The 18,220-nt window shown below is 51.8% G+C and overlaps 1 protein-coding gene across 6 annotated transcripts in view; it reads left to right on the top strand.

Moving 5' to 3' along the window:
- The window catches only part of NSD2 (nuclear receptor binding SET domain protein 2), a 76,960-nt gene that overhangs the window by 29,229 nt on the left and 29,511 nt on the right, over nt 1-18,220 (top strand). For all 6 annotated transcript variants that reach the window (XM_055589274.1, XM_055589277.1, XM_055589273.1 and 3 more), the window contains 4 exons: nt 5,265-5,889; nt 7,719-7,881; nt 15,991-16,157; nt 16,655-17,137. In XM_055589274.1, coding sequence (XP_055445249.1) covers nt 5,293-5,889; nt 7,719-7,881; nt 15,991-16,157; nt 16,655-17,137 — 1,410 coding nt within the window. In that variant the 5' untranslated portion in view covers nt 5,265-5,292. The remainder of the gene's footprint in view (nt 1-5,264; nt 5,890-7,718; nt 7,882-15,990; nt 16,158-16,654; nt 17,138-18,220) is intronic.

Genomic DNA, 18,220 nt, shown 5'->3' with positions numbered 1-18,220 from the left:
AGGAATCAGTGAACTGAAATGGACTGGAATGGGTGAATTTAACTCAGATGACCATTATATCTACACTGTGGGCAAGAATAGAATCTCTTAGAAGAAATCGGGTAGCCCTTACAGTCAACAGAAGAATCCAAAATGCAGTACTTGGGTGTAATCTCAAAAATGACAGAATGATCTCTGTTCATTTCCAAGGCAAACCATTCAGTATCACAGTAATCCAAATCTATGCCCCAACCACTAATGCCAAAGAAACTGAACAGTTTAGTGATGACCTTCAAGACCTTCTAGAACTAACACCAGAAAAAAGATGTCCTTTTCATCATAGGGGACTGGAATGCGAAAGTAGGAAGTTAAGAGGTGGCCGGAGTAACAGGCAGGTTTGACCTTGGAGTCCAAAATGAAGCAGGGCAAAGGCTGACAGAGTTTCGCCAAGAGAGTGCACTGGTATAGCAAACACTCTTTTCCAGTAACACAAGAGATGACTCTACACATGGACATCACCACATGGTCAATACTGAAATCAGACAGATTATATTCTTTGCAGCCAAAGATGGAGAACGTCTGTACAGTCAGCGAAAATAAGACGGGGAGCTGTCTGTGGCTCAGAGCATGAATTCCTTATTGCCAAATTCAGACTTAAATTGAAGAAAGTAGGGAAAACCACTGGACCATTCAGGTGTGACCTAAATCAAATCCCTTACAATTATACAGCACACAGTGACAAATAGAGTCAAGGGATTAGATCTGATAGAGTGCCTGAAGAACCATGGACAGAGGTTCATGACATTGTACAGGAGGCGGTAATCAAAACCATCCCCAAGAAAAAGAAATGCAAGAAGGCAGAATGGTCGTCTGAGGAGGCCTTACTAGCTGAGAAAACAAGTGAAAGGCAGAGGAAAAAAGGGGCGATACATCCATCTGAACGCAGAGCTCCATAGAACAGCAAGGAGAGATAAGAAAGCCTTCCTCAGCAATCAATGCAAAGAAATAGAGGAAAACAACAGAATGGGAAAGACTAGAGATCTCTTCAAGAAAATCAGAGATACTAAGGGAACATTTCATGCAAAGATGGGCTCAATAAAGGACAGAAATGGTAGGGACCTAACAGAAGATATTAAGCAAAAGATATTAAGATATCTTAAGCAGAAGATATTAAGAGGTGGCAAGAATACACGGAAGAACTATCCAAAAAAGATCTTCATGACCCAGATAATCACGATGGTGTGATCGCTCACTTAGAGCCAGACATCCTGGAATGCGAAGTCAAGTGGGTCTTAGGAAGCATCACTACAAGCAAAGCTAGCGGAGGTGATGGAATTCCAGCTGAGCTACTTCAAATCCTAAAAGATGATGCTGTGAAAGTGCTGTCCCTAATACGCCAGCAAATTTGGAAAACTCAGCAGTGACCACAGTACTGGAAAATGTCAATTTTCATTCCAATCCTAAACATAGGCAATGCCAAAGAATGTTCAAACTACCGCACAATTGCACTCATTTCACATGCTAACAAAAGTAATGCTCAAAATTCTCCAGGCAAGGCTTCAACAGTACATGAACCGAGAATTTCCAGATGTTCAAGCTGGATTTAGAAAAGGCAGAGGAACCAGAGATCAAATTGCCAACATCAGTTGGATCATAGAAAAAGCAAGAGAGTTCCAGAAAAACATCTGCTTCTGCTTTATTGACCATGCCAAAGCTTTTGACTGGGTGGATCACAACAAACTGGAAAATTCTGAAAGAGATGGGAATACCAGACCACCTGACCTGCCTCCTGAGAAATCTGTATGCAGGTCAAGAAGCAACAGTTAGAACTGGACGTGGAACAGACTGGTTCCAAATTGGGAAAGGAGTACATCAAGTGTGTATATTGTCACCCTGCTTATTTAACTTATATGCAGAGTACATCATGCAAAATGCCAGACTGGATGAAGCACAAGCTGGAATCAAGATTTCCAGGAGAAATATCAGTAACCTCAGATACGCATTTGACACCACCCTTATGAAAGGGAAGAAAGCAAAGAGGAACTGGAGAGCTTCTTGATTAAAGTGAAAGAGGAGAGGGAGAAAGCTGGCTTGAAGCTCAGCATTCAAAAAACGAAGTTCATGGCATCCAGTCCCATCACTTCATGGCAGATAGATGGGGAAACAATGGAAACAGTGAGAGACTTTGTTTTCTTGGACTCCAAAATCACTGGGGACAGTGACAGCAGCCATGAAATTAAAAGACGCTTGCTCCTTGGAAGAAAAACCGTGACCAACCCACAAAGGTCCGTCTAGTCAAGGCTATGGTTTTCCCAGTAGTCATGTATGGATGTGAGAGCTGGACCATAAAGAAAGCTGGGCACTGAAGAATTGATGCTTTTGAACTGCGGTGCTGGAGAAGACTCTTGAGAGTCTCTTGGACTGCAAGGAGATCAAACCAGTCCATCGTAAAGGAAATCAGTCCTGAATATTCATTGGAAGGACTGATGCTGAAGCTGAAACTCCAGCACTTTGGCCACCTGATGCAAAGAACTGACTCATTGGAAAAGACCCTGATGCTGGGAAAGATTGAAGGCAGGAGGAGAAGGGGACGACAGAGGATGAGATGGTTGGATGGCATCACCGACTCCATGGACGTGGGTTTGAGGAAGCTCTGGGAGTTGGTGATGGACAGGGAGGCCTGGTGTGCTGCGGTTCATGGGGTCGCAAAGAGTCAGACACGATTGAGTGACTGAACTGATCTGGTGGAATCTCTGTTTCCCCCAGTCCTCTGGAAGGCCTGTAATCAAGTTCCACTGGCCCTCAAGGCTGGATGCCCCGCCCCTTTGTTGGCTCCCCAGGCTGGGAAGCCTCACGTGGGGCCCAGAGCCTTCACAGCAGTGCTTGCGCTTCTTTGGTGTTCCTGTTTTCCAGTCTGTGGGTCACCCGCCCCCCCGAGTGTAGTGTTGATTTTATCCTGAATGAGCTCCTCCTGCCGTCTTGCTATGGCTGCTTCTTTGTCTTTGGATGTCGGGTATCTTTTTTTTGGTGGGTTCCAGCATCCTCCTGTTGATGGTTTTTAACAGCTAGTTGCAATTTTAGTACTTTGGCAGGAGATGAGCACGCGTCCTGGTTTTATCCTGTATATTGTGAGTGATGCGCCTGGAGACACTCTTTTTTCCCATTATGTTCTTCTTGAGTAGTCTTTTTCTTTCAGTTGTGTTAAAATTCTCGTAACATTTACTGTCTTAACCATCTGAGCGAATTACTCGGCTGTGCTGGGTCTTAGCTGAGGCACGTGTGATCTTTCAGTTGTTGCACAGGAGCTCTTCGTTGTAGCGTGTAGAATCTAGTTCTTTGACCAGGGATCGAACCCAGGTCCCCTGCGTTGCAAATACGGAGTCTTAGCCGCTGGACCACAGGCAAGTCCCCCCTCCTAACCATGTTTAAATGTGCAGTTGAGGGTGTTAAGTACATGCACGGTGTTGCAGCCATCGCCACCAGAACGGTTTCGTCTTGTGAGCCTGGAACTTGGCCCCCATTAAAACACCAGCTCCCTGTCCTGCCCTCCCTCAGGTCCTGGCATCCGCCTTCCTGCTTTCTGTCTGTGGATTTGACTACGCATGAGAATGCAGCCACACAGCATTTGTTAGCCTTTTGTGACTGGCGTACTGCTCACTCAGCGTAACGTCCTCAGGATCCGCGTGTGGCAGGTAGCCGCCTCCCCTTCCTGTCCGAGGCTGCAGCACGCCCCGCCCTGTGGATGGACACAGGGCAGCGATACCCCCCGTGCCTGCCTTCCGTTCCCTAGTGTGTCGGGTGGGCTCGTTGGTCCTGTGGGTGCTCTGAGGAAGCCCCGCTGTTTTCCTTCCTGTCCCCGCCCCCGTGCACAGGGCTCCAGGCTCCTCGTGTCCCCCCGAGGCCCTGCTTTCCGTGTTTTGATAGTGGGTAGCCATCCTCATAGGTGCTGTGTGAGGTGGCATTTCTTTTGGGGTTTTGATATTTTCTCTTGTTTTTTGGTGGGGGAAGGCCCTCACTGCGTGACTTGTGGGATCCCGGTTCCCAAGTAGGGACTGAACCCAGGCTCCCAAAAGTGAAAGCGCGGAGTCCTGGCCACTGGGCTGCCAGAGCTGCGGTTTGTCTGTAAGAGTGGGCTTGCAGCCCTGTGCGCAGGCCGTGTGGACCCTGGGGCTGGGCGGGGTCCGTGTCCCCTGCTCACCGGCCACACGCGCCCTGCTGTGCCTCGAGGTCGTCGGCTTCTCTTTCTGTCCAGTCAACCTGATGTGAGCGGGACTGGGAACCCACTCAGACTTGCCTTAAAAACCCCATGTGGGTTACAGTGAACGGTCCTGGCCTGTGCTCGGTGTGGGGGCGGCCCCCCACTGCCCGGCTCCCACAGAGCTGGCCCAGCTGCGCGCTTGGCCCCCCAGGGGGTGTCTCGGTGTGGTGGTCTCTTGGTGGTGGCAGGGCTGAGCTCCGGTGCAGTGCTGTCCATCGAGGGCACCCCGATGGGGGCACTCCGTCTTGGTGCTCTGCTTCTCCCCGGTAGCTCATCCTGGAGGGCCTCCTTGCTGCCGTCGTGGTGTGCTCTTGCGGGGGGGTCTTCCCAGCGGAGTGGGCGCTGGCCTGTTCCCTGTGAGCTGCCTTCACTGGGTGTCCTGAGTGAGGGGCGGCGGCTCCCGGGGAAGCCCCTCTGCCCGTGGGGCTCAGGCAGCCCGTCTGGCCCTGGGTGCCGTGTGCGGTCCTTGGTGCGCCCCGTCCAAGGAGAGCTGAGTGTCCTTGATGTTGCGCCCCCTCCTCGTCCCCACAGTTAGCGTGGGCCAGGCCGATGGCAGGGGGCCTGCCGCCACCTTCCCTGTCCGTCTGGGCTTAAGCTTTGCTGCCCAGTGGCTGTGGGCAGGCCCGGAGCCCTGCCCGGCCCTGCTTTCAGCTGTCTCTCGGGTCCCTCCTCTTGTCCTCTGCTCAGGCCTGGCTTTGCACTGGCCGCCTCCAGTGCTGCCTTGGCGGCAGGTGGAGGGGCAGCCTCCGTTTCCCGAGGGCTCTGGGGGCAGTGGCGTGACTTCCTTTCCGCGCCTGACTTTTGTGTTCTGCCGCAAAAAACTGGTCCTCATCCTTTCACTTTGTGGTTTTGTGACTCCTGTCATTTCTGTGATATTAGAACTGCGTGTTGGGACCGAAATCACAGGAAACACCATAAATTGCCTCAAAATCCCCGAAACTCCCCAAATGTATAGAGTTCCATTGGCGTACTCATCTTAGGTTTGAAATTAAGATTTTTCTTTTCTCCTCTTTTTCTAACGCTGCAGTGTTCTGAGACGGAGGCACCTAGGCTGAATGGAATTCAGCGTCAGGAAAAGCCCTCTTTCTGCTCCAAAGGTGGTGAAGTGCGTGAAGATGAAGCAGGCCCCGGAAGTCCTGGGCAGTGCCAACGGGAAGACCCCGAGCTGCGACGTGAGCCGTGAGTGCTCTGTGTTCCTGAGCAAAGCCCAGCTCTCGGCCGGCCTGCAGGATGGGGTCGTGCAGAAGTTCAACGGCCACGACGCGCTGCCGTTCATCCCGGCCGAGAGGCTGAAAGACCTCACCTCCCGCGTCTTCAATGGAGAGCCTGGTGCTCACGATGCTAAACTGCGTTTTGAATCCCAGGAAGTGAAGGGACTTGGGACCCCACCTCACACTACCCCCGTCAAAAATGGCTCTCCAGAAATTAAGCTGAAAATCACCAAAACCTACATGAATGGGAAACCTCTCTTTGAGTCCTCCATATGTGGCGATGGTGCGGCCGCCGTGTCCCTTTCGGAAGCAGATGGACAGAGACCAGAGCACAAGGCCCGGAGGAGCCGCAAGAGGAGCGCACAGCGTGGCCCTGTGCTGGAGCACAGCCTCGGGGAGGCTGCCCTGGTGTCCAGGGTCTCCAGTCCCGTGGACAAAAAGGTATTTGTGAACGAGGGGCTCTGGGCGGGTGGCAGGGGGCCTCGGAGGACACGCGACATGTGAGAAGCAATAGGAGGTAGGCGCGGCCCCCGCTGCCTGCTCTCCACTTGCCCTGAGGGCTTGCGGTGGGGACATTCACATCCTGTTGAGCAGCACCAAGGCCTGGAGACGAAGTGTGAGGACCGCATGAGGTTCTGAATCTGGGCCTGGCCATTCCAGAGCCCTCGGCCTTCAGGCGGTCCTGTTTCACAGAGCTCCTCTCCGCCTGATGGCGGTCAGTGGGGGACCCTGTGGGGCTTCCTCGGTCTGTGCTGTCTGAGGAGTGCTCCTGCTGGCTTCCCCTCGGTCACTGTCCATCCGGGGGTCACTGCCCCCTGCAGGGGCCCTGCAAACGGCTCGCCCCAGTGAGCACGGGGCCTGCCTTCCGCCTGCATGCTCTTGGTCCCCAGCGTGGAGCGCGGTGCTGGAGTGCGCGTGAACGCATGTTCATTTGAATGAATGCATGCATTCATTTGAAGGCTGGGGTGGGAATGTGGGACGAAAACATGGTGTTTATGCCACAAGTCTTCAATGACACGCGGGAACCTTGACCCTGGCAGAGGAGCTGCAGAGGGCTTTGTGGCGCCCCTGTTCCTGAGCTGGTGGTCTGCATAAACAGGGTCTGGCAGGCCTCTGTGCGCTGGCCAGGTGAAACTCCAGGCCCGCTTTCAGGAGTAGGGGCACCAAGGCTGGAGTAATCACTGTAAAATTATAGTGAGGAATCTTGTTTACGGTCCCACAGATACGATGGGAAAGGACCGACATTTCTCTGGAGGAGTTGAAATAATGAAGACCTTCAGGGTTTAAAAGTGTCTGCTGAGTGCTGGGGTGGGGGGTGCGGGGCGGCTCACAGTGGTGGTGGCCTGGGCTGATACGGCCCTGCTTGAAGCCCCCTGATGGATCCGTGCTCCTTTATAGGGAAGAGGCTGCTGGTTGATTTTGTTAAAACTTGGGCAAGTCACCTGCTTTTGTCTCTCTGAGTCTGACTGCACCCTCCGAGTGGGGACAATACTTTGCCTCTTGAGGGCATGGGCATGAGGCCGAGGTGACGCTCAGTGTGATGCTGGGATGTTGTGACGCAGCTTGAGAGCTGGCATCTTTGTAGGACTGTGTGATGGGCCGGCTCTGTGCCAGCCCTTACCCCCTGATGGGGCGTGGCGACCGCGCTCTCCTCCATGCACGTGTGTAGGACAGAGGCTTAAAGCCGGTCAGCGATTCGACTGTGCTCAGCCCCCTGGCGAGGGCGCCACTCTTGCCAGGCCTTCAGCCTCCTCCTGGCCTGGGTTCTGAGGTGCAGAGGCTGAGGCTCCGAGAGCCCAGGCCTTGGGTGGTGGAGGTGGGGCTGGGCCTTCTGCCGAGCCCCCGTGTCCTGGCCCTCCTGGGGTCCTCTCTCCCGAGGACTGACTGTCAGACAAGGGGTCAGAGGGGCGGAGGGCCAGAGGATGAATTCCATGAGAATTCTTGTCCAGCCTGTGAATAAAGCTCCACTGAAGGCCTCCCCCAGGCCAAGGAACAGGGTTTCTGCGAGACCTTTGTGATGTGGGCTCCTCTGTGTGCCAGGTACTTGCTGACCTTTTAACCGAGGGCAGGAGAGGAACGGCTTTGATGAGGTGCTGTCAAGGCTGTTACCTAAAAACAGTGAGGGAACCGTGCGGGAAGGCACACTTCTGCTTAGGTGTGTGTGTGCACATGTGTGTGTGGGATCCCTGGTCTGACTCACCCTTGGTCTTCTGTGGATAGGAAGCTGGATTTAGGGCTAGGTACTCAATGTATCTCATGTTCATTTTCAGATTCCAGCTAAGAGAGAATCCTGTCCGAATAGCAGCAGAGACAAAGGCCAGCTGCTGAAGTACGATGTCGGGGACCTGGTGTGGTCCAAGGTGTCTGGCTACCCGTGGTGGCCCTGCATGGTCTCTGCCGACCCGCTCCTGCACAGCCACACCAGACTGAAAGGTACCATGGGGGCATACCGGGGGCTGCTTCTCCGTCTTCGTCTTCTGCACTTCATTGTTCTCATCTCCCAACTTCTTTCTTCCTCTTCCTTCAGCAGCCCTACTGCGGTTCTTTATTTCCCCCTTTTTATTGTGCTTTAACGCACAAACATAAGATTTACCATCTTAACCGAGCGCTCAAACGAGTGGTATGAAGTACATTCACACTGCTGTGCAGTGGCCCCGCCACCTGTGCCCAGAGCTCCGCTTGCTCTGTAGAGCTGGAACTCGGTCCCCGCGAGGCGGCAGGTCCTCAGGGCCCACCCCACACCCTGATGGCCCTGCTCTGCTTCGGAGCTGTCTGCGGTGTGGATGTGCATCTCCCTAGTGACTAGTGACGGGGGCGTCGTCTCACATGCTTATTGGCCATTCGTACATCATTTCAGCCGGCTTGTTGGTGGAGATGGGTTGGATTGTTACACTTTTTTTGTGGTTCATTTTGCAACTTTGAAGTTAGTGATTCAGACATGACATATTGTTTTTATTTTTATATCCAACTTAGTATGTACTTTATCTGATTGAATTAGTACTAAAGGAGAATGGTCTTTGCCTTGTCATTTGTTTTTCAGGTTTTAGGATAATTTATTATTATTTAGATATATAGTAATTACTTATGTCAGCATGATTTTCAGAAATTAGTATTTTATATTGCATTTTAGTTTAAAAAATGTCCCAGTTTATTTTATTAGGTGGGAAAAAAGGAAAAAAGACTAGAAATAATCATCTTTGGTGTCATGAAATTTGAGTTATAAATCAGAGAAGGTAGAGCTAGTATGAAGAACGTAATGTGTCATGATACGGATTAGAGCACATGCTGAAATAATAATTGGACAATGAAACGTAAGATCTCATGTGGTTTTGGAGAAAAAAAAAAAAATCGAGTGGTTTGAGTGTCTCATAAACAGTTCTTCTAGAGTAAACTTTGAGTTTGGTGTGAGGAAGTTGAGATGTGGTGATGCAGGGCTGGAGCTGACCATGTTGGGGCCCAGGTGGCTGTGCCCTCCAGAGGTGTGGGCAGGTAGGAGGGGGCCTGCCCCAGTGGCCCCTCTTGGCCTCTGGCTGGAGGCCTGAGCCTTGCCGGGGCCTTGCTGCTGGGAGTGGAGCACAGCGGTGCCCCTGGCAGGCAGACTTGGGAGGTGCAGACGGGGATGAGGCCCTCTCCTGTGTCCCGAGACCCCGGCACGCGTGTGTGCGGTGCAGGTGTGCCGGATGCTGGGGCTGCGGAGGAGCCGGTGGGCTGGTTCCGGTTCTGACTTGGTGCAGGATGTGTTGCTTCCTCAGCTTGCCAGCATCACGGAGTCCCTGTCGGGGCTTCCGGGGCCCCAGGATGCACCGCAGAGGCCTCTGGATTTGGTCAGAGTACGACAGAAATACCAGTTGAGGCAGAAGCCAGGTTACCCTGCTGTGGTTGGGGTGGGCCTTCTGTCTCGGTGGCAGCCCTCCCTCCCAGCTCCTGGTGGCCCAGGCAGAGCCTCCGGGCCCCTCGACTCCACACCACTTGTCTGCAGAGTGCATCACGTGCAGTCTCTTGGGGGCCTCTTTAGCACTGGGGTTTCTGCCTCATTTCAGCCTCCCAGTGTCTCAGACCGTACTAACCGAAGGCGTCTTTCCATGTCTCTCTGTTCCAGCTGCAGGGCTTAATTAACTTCATTACACAGTCCCCCGGTTTAGGGTTGAGTCATTTCTGTAGTCTGCAGCAGCTTCATTACTTCATGGCAAATAGATGGGGAAACAGTGGAAGCAGTGAGAGACTTTATTTTGGGGGGGCTCCAGAATCACTGCAGATGGTGACTGCAGCCATGAAATTAAAAAAAGACGCTTGCTCCTTGGAAGAAAAGCTATGACAAACCTAGACAGCATATTAAAAAGCAGAGACATTACTTTGCCAACAAAGGTCCGTCTAGTCAAGCCTATGGTTTTTCCAGTGGTCATGTATGGATGTGAGAGTTGGACTAAGAAAGCTGATCACCAAAGAATCGATGCTTTTGAACTGTGGTGTTGAAGAAGACTCTTGAGAGTCCCTTGGATTGCAAGGAGATCCAACCAGTCCATCCTAAAGGAAATCAACCCTGAATATTCATTGGAAAGACTGATGCTGAAGATGAAGCTCTAATACTTTGGCCACCTGATGCAAAGAACTGACTCATTGGAAAAGACCCTGATGCTGGGAAAGATTGAAGGCAGGAGGAGAAGGGGACGACAGAGGATGAGATGGTTGGATGGCATCACCGACTCAGTGGACCTGAGTTTGAGCAAGCTCTGGGAGTTGGTGATGGACAGGGAGACCTGATGTGCTGCAGTCTGTGGGGTCGCAAAGAGTCAGCCATGACTGGACTGAACTGAACTGAGAGCAGCGTCTCTGAGTGAGACTGACACACCTCCACTGGTGTGCGTGCTCTGGCTCAGCACTTGTGCACGTTTGCTTAAGGAACGGCAGCCGTGTCCTCCTGGTTGAGGTGCAGACTCTGGAGAGTCGGCTGCCGGGGCCCGGCTCAGCCTGTAGTAAGCTGCTACGCAGCGTTGTTAAGCTCCAGAGATGATTAGGGTGTCTTTCCTGAGTATGAAAGACAAAGGTGATGATAACACTACTTTTGGGGAAAGATCTTAGCCCAGAGATAGTGAGCTCAGATGTTATTATCGTCCTCTTGTTTTTGAAACTTTTAAAGCCAGAGTTTGTAATGTGTCTACCCCCTCTCCCCTGATCACCTCTGGGCTTCTTCCTGAAAACATTGCTGTTTGAGCAGTTATTTCCCCTGCACAATCCTTGTGTTTGGTGATTTAATTTTAATAATTTTGTGCCAACTTCCAATGTTTATGTTGCCAGGTATCCCCCCAACTTTCCCAATGCCAAGTGGTTACAGTTGGATTCTGTCTTGTCTTGGTTTTCATGTGAAATATTTTGTTTATTATTATTATTTTTTCCATTTAGAAGTTTTTCAAGCCCGCCGTTCAGAGTGGAACAGTGCTGTGGATGTCATCTACTCTCAGCTAGACTTGCCAACCCTTAAATGCTTTGTTTCACCTGCTCTCTCTCTCTCTTTTGTGTATAAATACATTCCCCTTTGCCAGCTCATCTGAGTGGGTGCTGTACCCATTCTGACACTTCACCCTGACTTGTCAGTGGGAGTCCTCCTGGAACAAGGCCAGTACCCCACCTGCATGTGAGAAAGCGGCCCATCAGTAACTGACCCTTTGTCTCTTGGGGCCTTGCTTAGATCTCCCGGGAAGCTCCAGTGTGGCCATGCGCTTGATCTTTTTTTCACCCTGAGGTTGAGTCAGGGTGCCCTCCCAGTCCCTGTGGGTGAGAGCAGACCCCCAGCCCTGGCCTTGTGAGCAGACTCAGGCCCACAGAGTCAGGCGAGCACCATGCAGGTAGGGCCCAGACCTGGCCCTTCACTGAGACCTTCTTGAAAGAAGGGGTTCAGTCCAACAGTGTGCTTCACTAGGAACTGTCTTGGGTTGCAGGGGGAGCAGCCTTGGTCAGCACAGGCCAGCTTCAGCGGACTGACAGTGTGCATTTGGAAAGCATCTCAGAAGGCTGAGAGCCAGGATGAGTTGCAAGGGGAGTCAGATGACCTTTGGAAAGTGAAGGGGTCAGAGGAACCTGTGAGACTGTGGGGCTGGCCTGTGCCGTGGCCCCCGCCCACAAGGTGTGGACCAGAGTGTCTAGTGGGCTGTGGCCGCTGTCTCGGTGGCTGACCCGTGCTGCACTTGGGGCCTGGCTCCCTGACCGCCTTCCTCTGAGGTTTGGTCCTCCCTGAGGATCCACTGGCCTGTTGAATGCTGCTTTCCATTTTATCCTCTTTTCATGGTTAAGGAGCTGGCGCTTTCCTGTGAAGGTGAGCTCCCTCCTAAGAGATTCCTTAGATATTGAACGTTGCAGTCTTTACCCTCTTTAATGCTCCCGTTGTTCCAGATGTGGCCCCTGGGAGCCCACGGGGCCCTTTCAGCTGTGTGCTCCTGCCCTGGCTCCGTCTGTCTTGGAGCACTTCCTTACGTGTGTAAGCACTAACCACGCTGCGGGCTCCCTTTACACTTTCTTTGCCCCAGTCCTTGAACCAGCTATTCCTCGGAGGAAGCCTGGGTCCTTTTAGTAGCGAGTGGTGTGTGGCCGCCTAGGTCTGGGCTCTGGTTGTGTCTCAGGCCCGGAAGGCAGAGGACGGAGGGTGATGCGGGCCTGCTGGCACGCTGCCCCCGCTCCCTCTGCAGCACCTGGGATGGCGGGCCTGAGGTTCAGGAGTCCTTGCTGGGAAGACGGCGTGGAGGAGGGTGGCTTCGGGTGCAGAGCTGGCCGAGCAGGGGCTTGGGAAGCAAGGCCTTTTGATTCCTGTAAGATGGAACTCCCTCAGCCTGCTCCTGATTCCCACCCCCGATTTTCTCTTTCTGTATGTGCTGCTTTTTACTTATCATACTTGGGATTACAGGCGTACTTGAGTCTGAATCGGTAGCAACTCATTTAAGCTTTACTTAAAAAATAATTTTATTCATTTATTTTTGGCGGTGCTGGGTCTTCTTGTTGCTCGGGCGTCTCCCCAGGTGTGGGGAGGGGGCCTCCTCTCTGGTGGCAGCATGCGGGCTTCTCACTGCGGTGGTGCACGGGCCTGGAGGCCCAGGCTCAGGAGTTGCAGCGCGTGGGCTCGGAGGACAGGCTCAGTAGTTATGGTGCCTGGGCTTAGTTGCTGCACAGCATGTGGGATCTTTCCAGATCAGGGATCGAACTTGTGTCTCTTACGTTGGCAGGGGGATTCTTTACCACTGAGCCACCAGGGAAGCCCGCACTTGAGCTGTAAAAACTGAAGTAGAATCTATGTGCAGAAGAGAGCACGGCTGTTTAGAGAGTTCAGATTTCCTTTGCGCATCTAACCGTGTTTCTGTCATTTGTAGCAGCAGAACTCGGCGACTGTCTTCCAGGGCATGCGTGGACGAGCCAGCAGCTCTGAGGCCTGACCCTCTAGGTTGGAATCAGGAGATGACTGGTGTTTTGGGTATTACACCTAAGAAGACTGGATTCTCTTGAGCCTGGGAACGTTACCGTCTCCCTGGTGTACCTGGATCCTGCTGGTCTCCCTGCAGACACTGGGGCGTTGGGTCCGACTCTCTTCCGTTGGGTCCTGCTGGTCTCCCTGCAGACACTGGGGTGTCGGGTCCGCCTCTTCTCTGTGTGGAGGCTCTTATTCTTGCCTTTTCTGTGTTATTATAGAGAAAGGAGTCCTCATTGCTGTATTTGTAAATTCCAGCATTTTCTGAAAATAGTACAGATAATCTGACTTTCTCACCTTCTGAGTTGATACTGTGGTTGTTCCTTTCTGCTTGTTCTGTCAGCTAGGAAGAGAGGTGAGTTAGGGTTTCCCGCTGTGGTGGTGGACATGCCCTTTCCTATTTGAGTTTTTGTCAGTTTCTACTTGACCTGTTCTGGGGTTCCGGTGACCCCCCGCCAGGGACCGAACCAGGAAATGTGGGCCTGGCCACCCTTGTCCTTTGTTTCCCATGGAGCAGACTCTGGTCTGCTCGGTCTCGCCCAGGTTCAGGGTCCACCTTGCGCCTGACGGGCCGTGATGGGGAGGAAGCGAACTCAGCACAACATTAAACTGCCCGAGCTTGTGGTGGAGGCCAGCTTCTCTCAGGACGGAGGGCGGGTGGGGCCTCAGTGAACAATGTTTTCCTCCAACTTACACAGGATGAAAATCCAAGGTTGCTAACGGGTGGTGGGGCAGTTGGTTAGTTATGGTGGTCAAAGAAAGTAAGGGATTCTCCTCTCAATTTGGACCAAAATGAGATTCAGATGGCTTAGAAAAAAACCTTAAAAATAAGAGAAAGTTGGGTTACGTTTGTTATGACATTTCTGAGCAGAAAATAACTTAAAAAATGTTAATTTTATAAGCTTGGGATCAGCCTGTCATATTCTCTGATTTTTTTTTTTCCAGCTGACATGTAAGGAGCATTTTTACTGTCTTTAGCTATTTATTTTAAAAAATTATGTGCGTTCATATTATTTCATCATATATACTGTAACATTTTTCTTAATTCTGCAAATGCTATGGCATATATCTATATTCATTTTCATGATCAAGAGGTCTTTCGAAATACTAAAATAATGGAAGAAGTCACAAATCTCTTGACATAGTTTTGAATCTTAGCTATTTTAAAATCAAAAGAGGTATACACACTTAAGTCAAATTGTCCTGAGAGATTAATAGTGAAAAATAGTCCCCTGCCCCCCCAGAAGTCATTATTTTTAACTCTTTAAACATTTTCTTTTGGTTTTAGCTACTCTTTTATCATTAGATATTTTCTGTTGACTTTCTGTTACGGTAAATGAAGATTGATCTCTTCAATCATTTCCTGTTTCTTTCCCTTCAATTCTTCCCATATAATTAACTCACTATTTTTATTACATCAAACATAAGTGTTCATTTAATTTTGACCATGTAAATATCATTCAGTGAAAAAGAGCTGTGTTCTGTAATTGCATTTTATTTCTTGTACAGCCTTTTGTCTTTTTTCTGGAGATAACTATTGCATTTCTTGTGAAATTGTATAGTTCACTGCCATTTAGCTTAAATTTTTTCAAGTATTTATTCTTCTGTCTTTAAAACTCATCCTGTCATGTGGTGAGTTTCACTGATTGGGGGTAAAAATGGGCCGCTGTGTGTGAGTCCCGCCTCCCCTCTGCCGCTTGGATCTCGTGTTCGCCTGCCTTCTCCTTCCGTGGAGAGCCCATGCGGCCGTTCCCCCCTTCTCTCTCCCCTTCCTCGCGCTCCTGGGCCCCACTTCCCCCTGTTTTGCTGTCACTGGCCGGCAGGCACCTGAGACTCTGTGAGATGCTTTTCCTTGGTTACCGATCGTTCCTGGGCTCCACGCTTGCTCTCTCGCGGTCAGCTCTCCTGTCTTGCTGCAGCGTGGCTTTGCGTCCTGAGGAAGGCTGGGGCCGCTTTGAGACCCGGGCTCAGGGTGCAGCTGCCGCCACGCTCGCGTTTCGGTCTGACTGGGTGTGGGGTTTCATGTTGAACGTAGTTCTCAGAATTTTGAAGGTATTACTGCATTTCCTTCGAGCATCCAGAGTTGCTGTTCTCTTTGTCATTTCATGAACATGGAGCTGCCTCTCCTTCCCTCAGCAGCTCGACTGTCCCAAAGATGTGCCCGGACCTGGGTGTTGGGTGAGGTGCTGGGAGGGGTTAGTTCTGACACGTGTTCCTGTGTTTGGTAAATTCTCTGATGAGTTTCTCTGTTTTTCTCTTTGGAAGGCCAGTTACTTATTTTCATGGTGGTATTGTTAAATTTCAAATGGCGCTTTCTCTCGTTCTTCTCTTCTGACAGCAAACTCGAGTTCTTCTCTGTCGAGCGCCACGTCCTCCTGGTGTGGTGTCTGTGGCCCTGCAGAGACTGTTGGCTTCTGTGTGCTTTGGACTCTGGGTCTGGGGTGCCTGCGCTGGGCCTTTTTCCAGAGGATGGCAGTCAGCTGCCTGCGGCCCGTAGGGGGAGCTGTTGGCTTGTCTTAGAGGCGCTGGCTGGCTGGTGGTCGCCTGGTTGAGGGAGTCTCCAGCTTTTGGGGCAGAGACAACACGGGCAGGGTTTCCTGTGGTGTGCTGGTTCCCTGGGGAGTGCGCTCTGCTGCCTCGTGTCGTGTCCTGTGTGCGGGGCAGGGGCCGGGGGTGTGGCTTCTTCAGCACCGGGGCACTTGGCGGCCTTGCGCTGCCCCAGCCCCCAGTGTGGGGAGGGCGGGGCTGGGATGTGAGCCCATGGCTGCCCGGCCTCCTGGCTGGTGTCCTCTCTGCTCTGACTGATGGAGTGTCTTCTTCGGTGGCTCTTGGAGGGAGATGAGTTGTGAACCTGGTTAGTGGTCTTTCCTGGCCAGCTTTGAGCCCTGAGTCTCCCGAACGCATTTCTCCTTTTGCTGTAGAGTGTGGTCGGGAAAAAAAAGGATTTATTTTGTGGTTAATGGATTCTAACAGCACCAAGTAAAATGACTTCAAAGCCACTCCTAACTTGATATCAGTAATTATTAATACATTTGCCTAATTTCATCCCAAATTCTAATTTTCAAGTTCTAACATTTTATTTTAAAAACTAGGTCAGAAAAAGAGTGCACGCCAGTATCACGTACAGTTCTTTGGTGATGCCCCAGAAAGAGCTTGGATATTTGAGAAGAGCCTTGTAGCTTTTGAAGGAGAAGGACAGTTTGAAAAATTATGCCAGGAAAGTGCCAAGCAGGCACCCACGAAAGCTGAGAAAATTAAGGTGACAGATGTTCCTTAAGTACAATTTTAGACGAAACTTTTATTTTTATTCTTAATTATTTATCTTGTTTTGAACTTGTGGTTGCTTGAAACACTGTAATGGCCTCTTATGTCTGTCACTGCTCTCTCTGCCCAGCGCACTGTGTTACACAGTACGGCAACTTTGTTTAGACACATGGTTTATCCTGTTTACTCCTTTGATGACTCCCAGAGATAGTTTTTCTAAGTTTTGTTTTCCTTTATGTACGCGCACACACACACACACACACACATATCTATATATGATATTATATATAAGTATTTGTTGTAATTGCAATTGATTTCTAATTTCAAGAAACAGTTATACTGGTCTGAACTCTAAAACCTTCAAGTTAATTGGTTTTTATAGTTTTTGGTTTCTAAATTTACCTGAAATTCTAAAAGTATCCTTCTTTAAAGTGGGTTAATCTTTAATGTTTGTTTGATGAAACTTACATGTGTCTCATGTTTTCTTTGCAGCTGTTGAAACCCATTTCAGGGAAGTTGAGGGCCCAGTGGGAAATGGGCCTCGTTCAGGCAGAGGCTGCCGCACGCATGGCGGTGGAGGAGCGGAAAGCCAAGTTCACCTTCCTCTACGTGGGGGACCAGCTCCGCCTCAACCCCCACGTGGCCAAGGAGGCGGGCGTGGCTGTAGAGTCACTGGGAGAAGCGGCAGAGCCCTCAGGAGTCGAGGAAGAAGCTGCAGACAGCCCTAAGTCCTCAGGGGAGGAGGGCGCGCCTGTCAAGAGGAGAAGGAGGGCCAAGCTGTCCAGCTCCACCGAGAACCTCCCTGGCGACCCGGGGCTGGGGCGGGCCACGCCGCAGAAGGTGGCCGAGGCCGACTCCAGGAGGGGCGCGGGATCCCCCCTCGGCAGGAAGAAGGCCGCGGCCTCGACCCCAAGGAGCCGGAGGGGCGACGCGGCGTCCCAGTTTCTGGTCTTCTGTCAGAAGCACAGGGACGAGGTCGGTGTAAGGATGGCTCTAAGGGGTTGTGCTTCATGCGGGGGTCTGCCTGTGAGGCCCATCCTTGCAGCGCCCGGCCCCGGTCCCGGCCCCGGCCCCCAGCACTGCCGGCCAGGCCGTCGCGCGCCTTCTGTACACGCGGGTCTCAGGGGCAAGTGTCATTAGGGGGCAGCCAGTGCAACCCTTGGGGGCAGAGATCTTTGCCTTTGTGCTCTAGAATATTCCTCCTGACTATGGTGGGAAGGTCCAGGGACAGCGGGAGGTGGGCTGCTCTTTGCTAGAAGCTTGGCCTTACCCTGACCTCCAGCCCAGGTTAGCACCTTCCCCAGGAGGTGGTGCGAGATTGGGTTTACGGAACCTGACGCTGCCACGGGCCTGCGCGTGCTGGCACTGCTGCTGTGGTGTGTGAAGGGCGGCCCGGTGCCAGTGGCTAAACATTTGACTAGTCTTCTTAATCACTTGTCGTAGAGTGAGCTGAGCTTATTTGGACATTGTCAAGTCTCGGTTCCACTTTAAGGGCTCTCAGGCCGGTGTTGTTGGTTCTTCGCTGTTACTTGAAATGAGTGGGTTGGTGGGACTCTTCTCAGGATTGCAAGGCAGGTGTGATATTAGAACGCCTGTTATGATTCCTCATTGCAGATTAAATAATCATCTCAGTAGGTGGAGAAAAAGCATTTGATAAAAGTCATTGCTTTTTTGGTCACGCCGTGTGGCTTTTGTGGTCTTAGTTCCGTGACCAGGGGTTGAACCTGAGTGGCTGGCAGTGGGAGCATTGACTCCTCACCCCTGGACCCCTGGGGAGGCCCTTCGTCGTGATTGCTTTTTGGTACAAAGTTAGCAGGCAGGAGTAGACGGGGTCTGCTGAGGGGTGATTCTCGGCAGCAGTCAGCGTCATGCCGGCTGAGGGCACTGCGGGAGCCCCTCGGGCGTGGACGGGGCGCCCTTGTGCCGCCGCCGCTGCTGGACGCAGCGAAGGCCGAGCAGCGAGAGGACGCCCGCGGCAGAGCCCCGGCCCTTCGGGAGGCGGCGACACGGAGCGGCCCAGCACCGGGACCCGGAGCCTCACGGGCTCCTGTCTGTGAG

Source organism: Bubalus kerabau, chromosome 7 (genome assembly GCF_029407905.1).
Source record: "Bubalus kerabau isolate K-KA32 ecotype Philippines breed swamp buffalo chromosome 7, PCC_UOA_SB_1v2, whole genome shotgun sequence".
NCBI classification, from domain to species: domain Eukaryota; kingdom Metazoa; phylum Chordata; class Mammalia; order Artiodactyla; family Bovidae; genus Bubalus; species Bubalus kerabau.
This window is presented reverse-complemented; position numbering and strand designations above follow the sequence as displayed.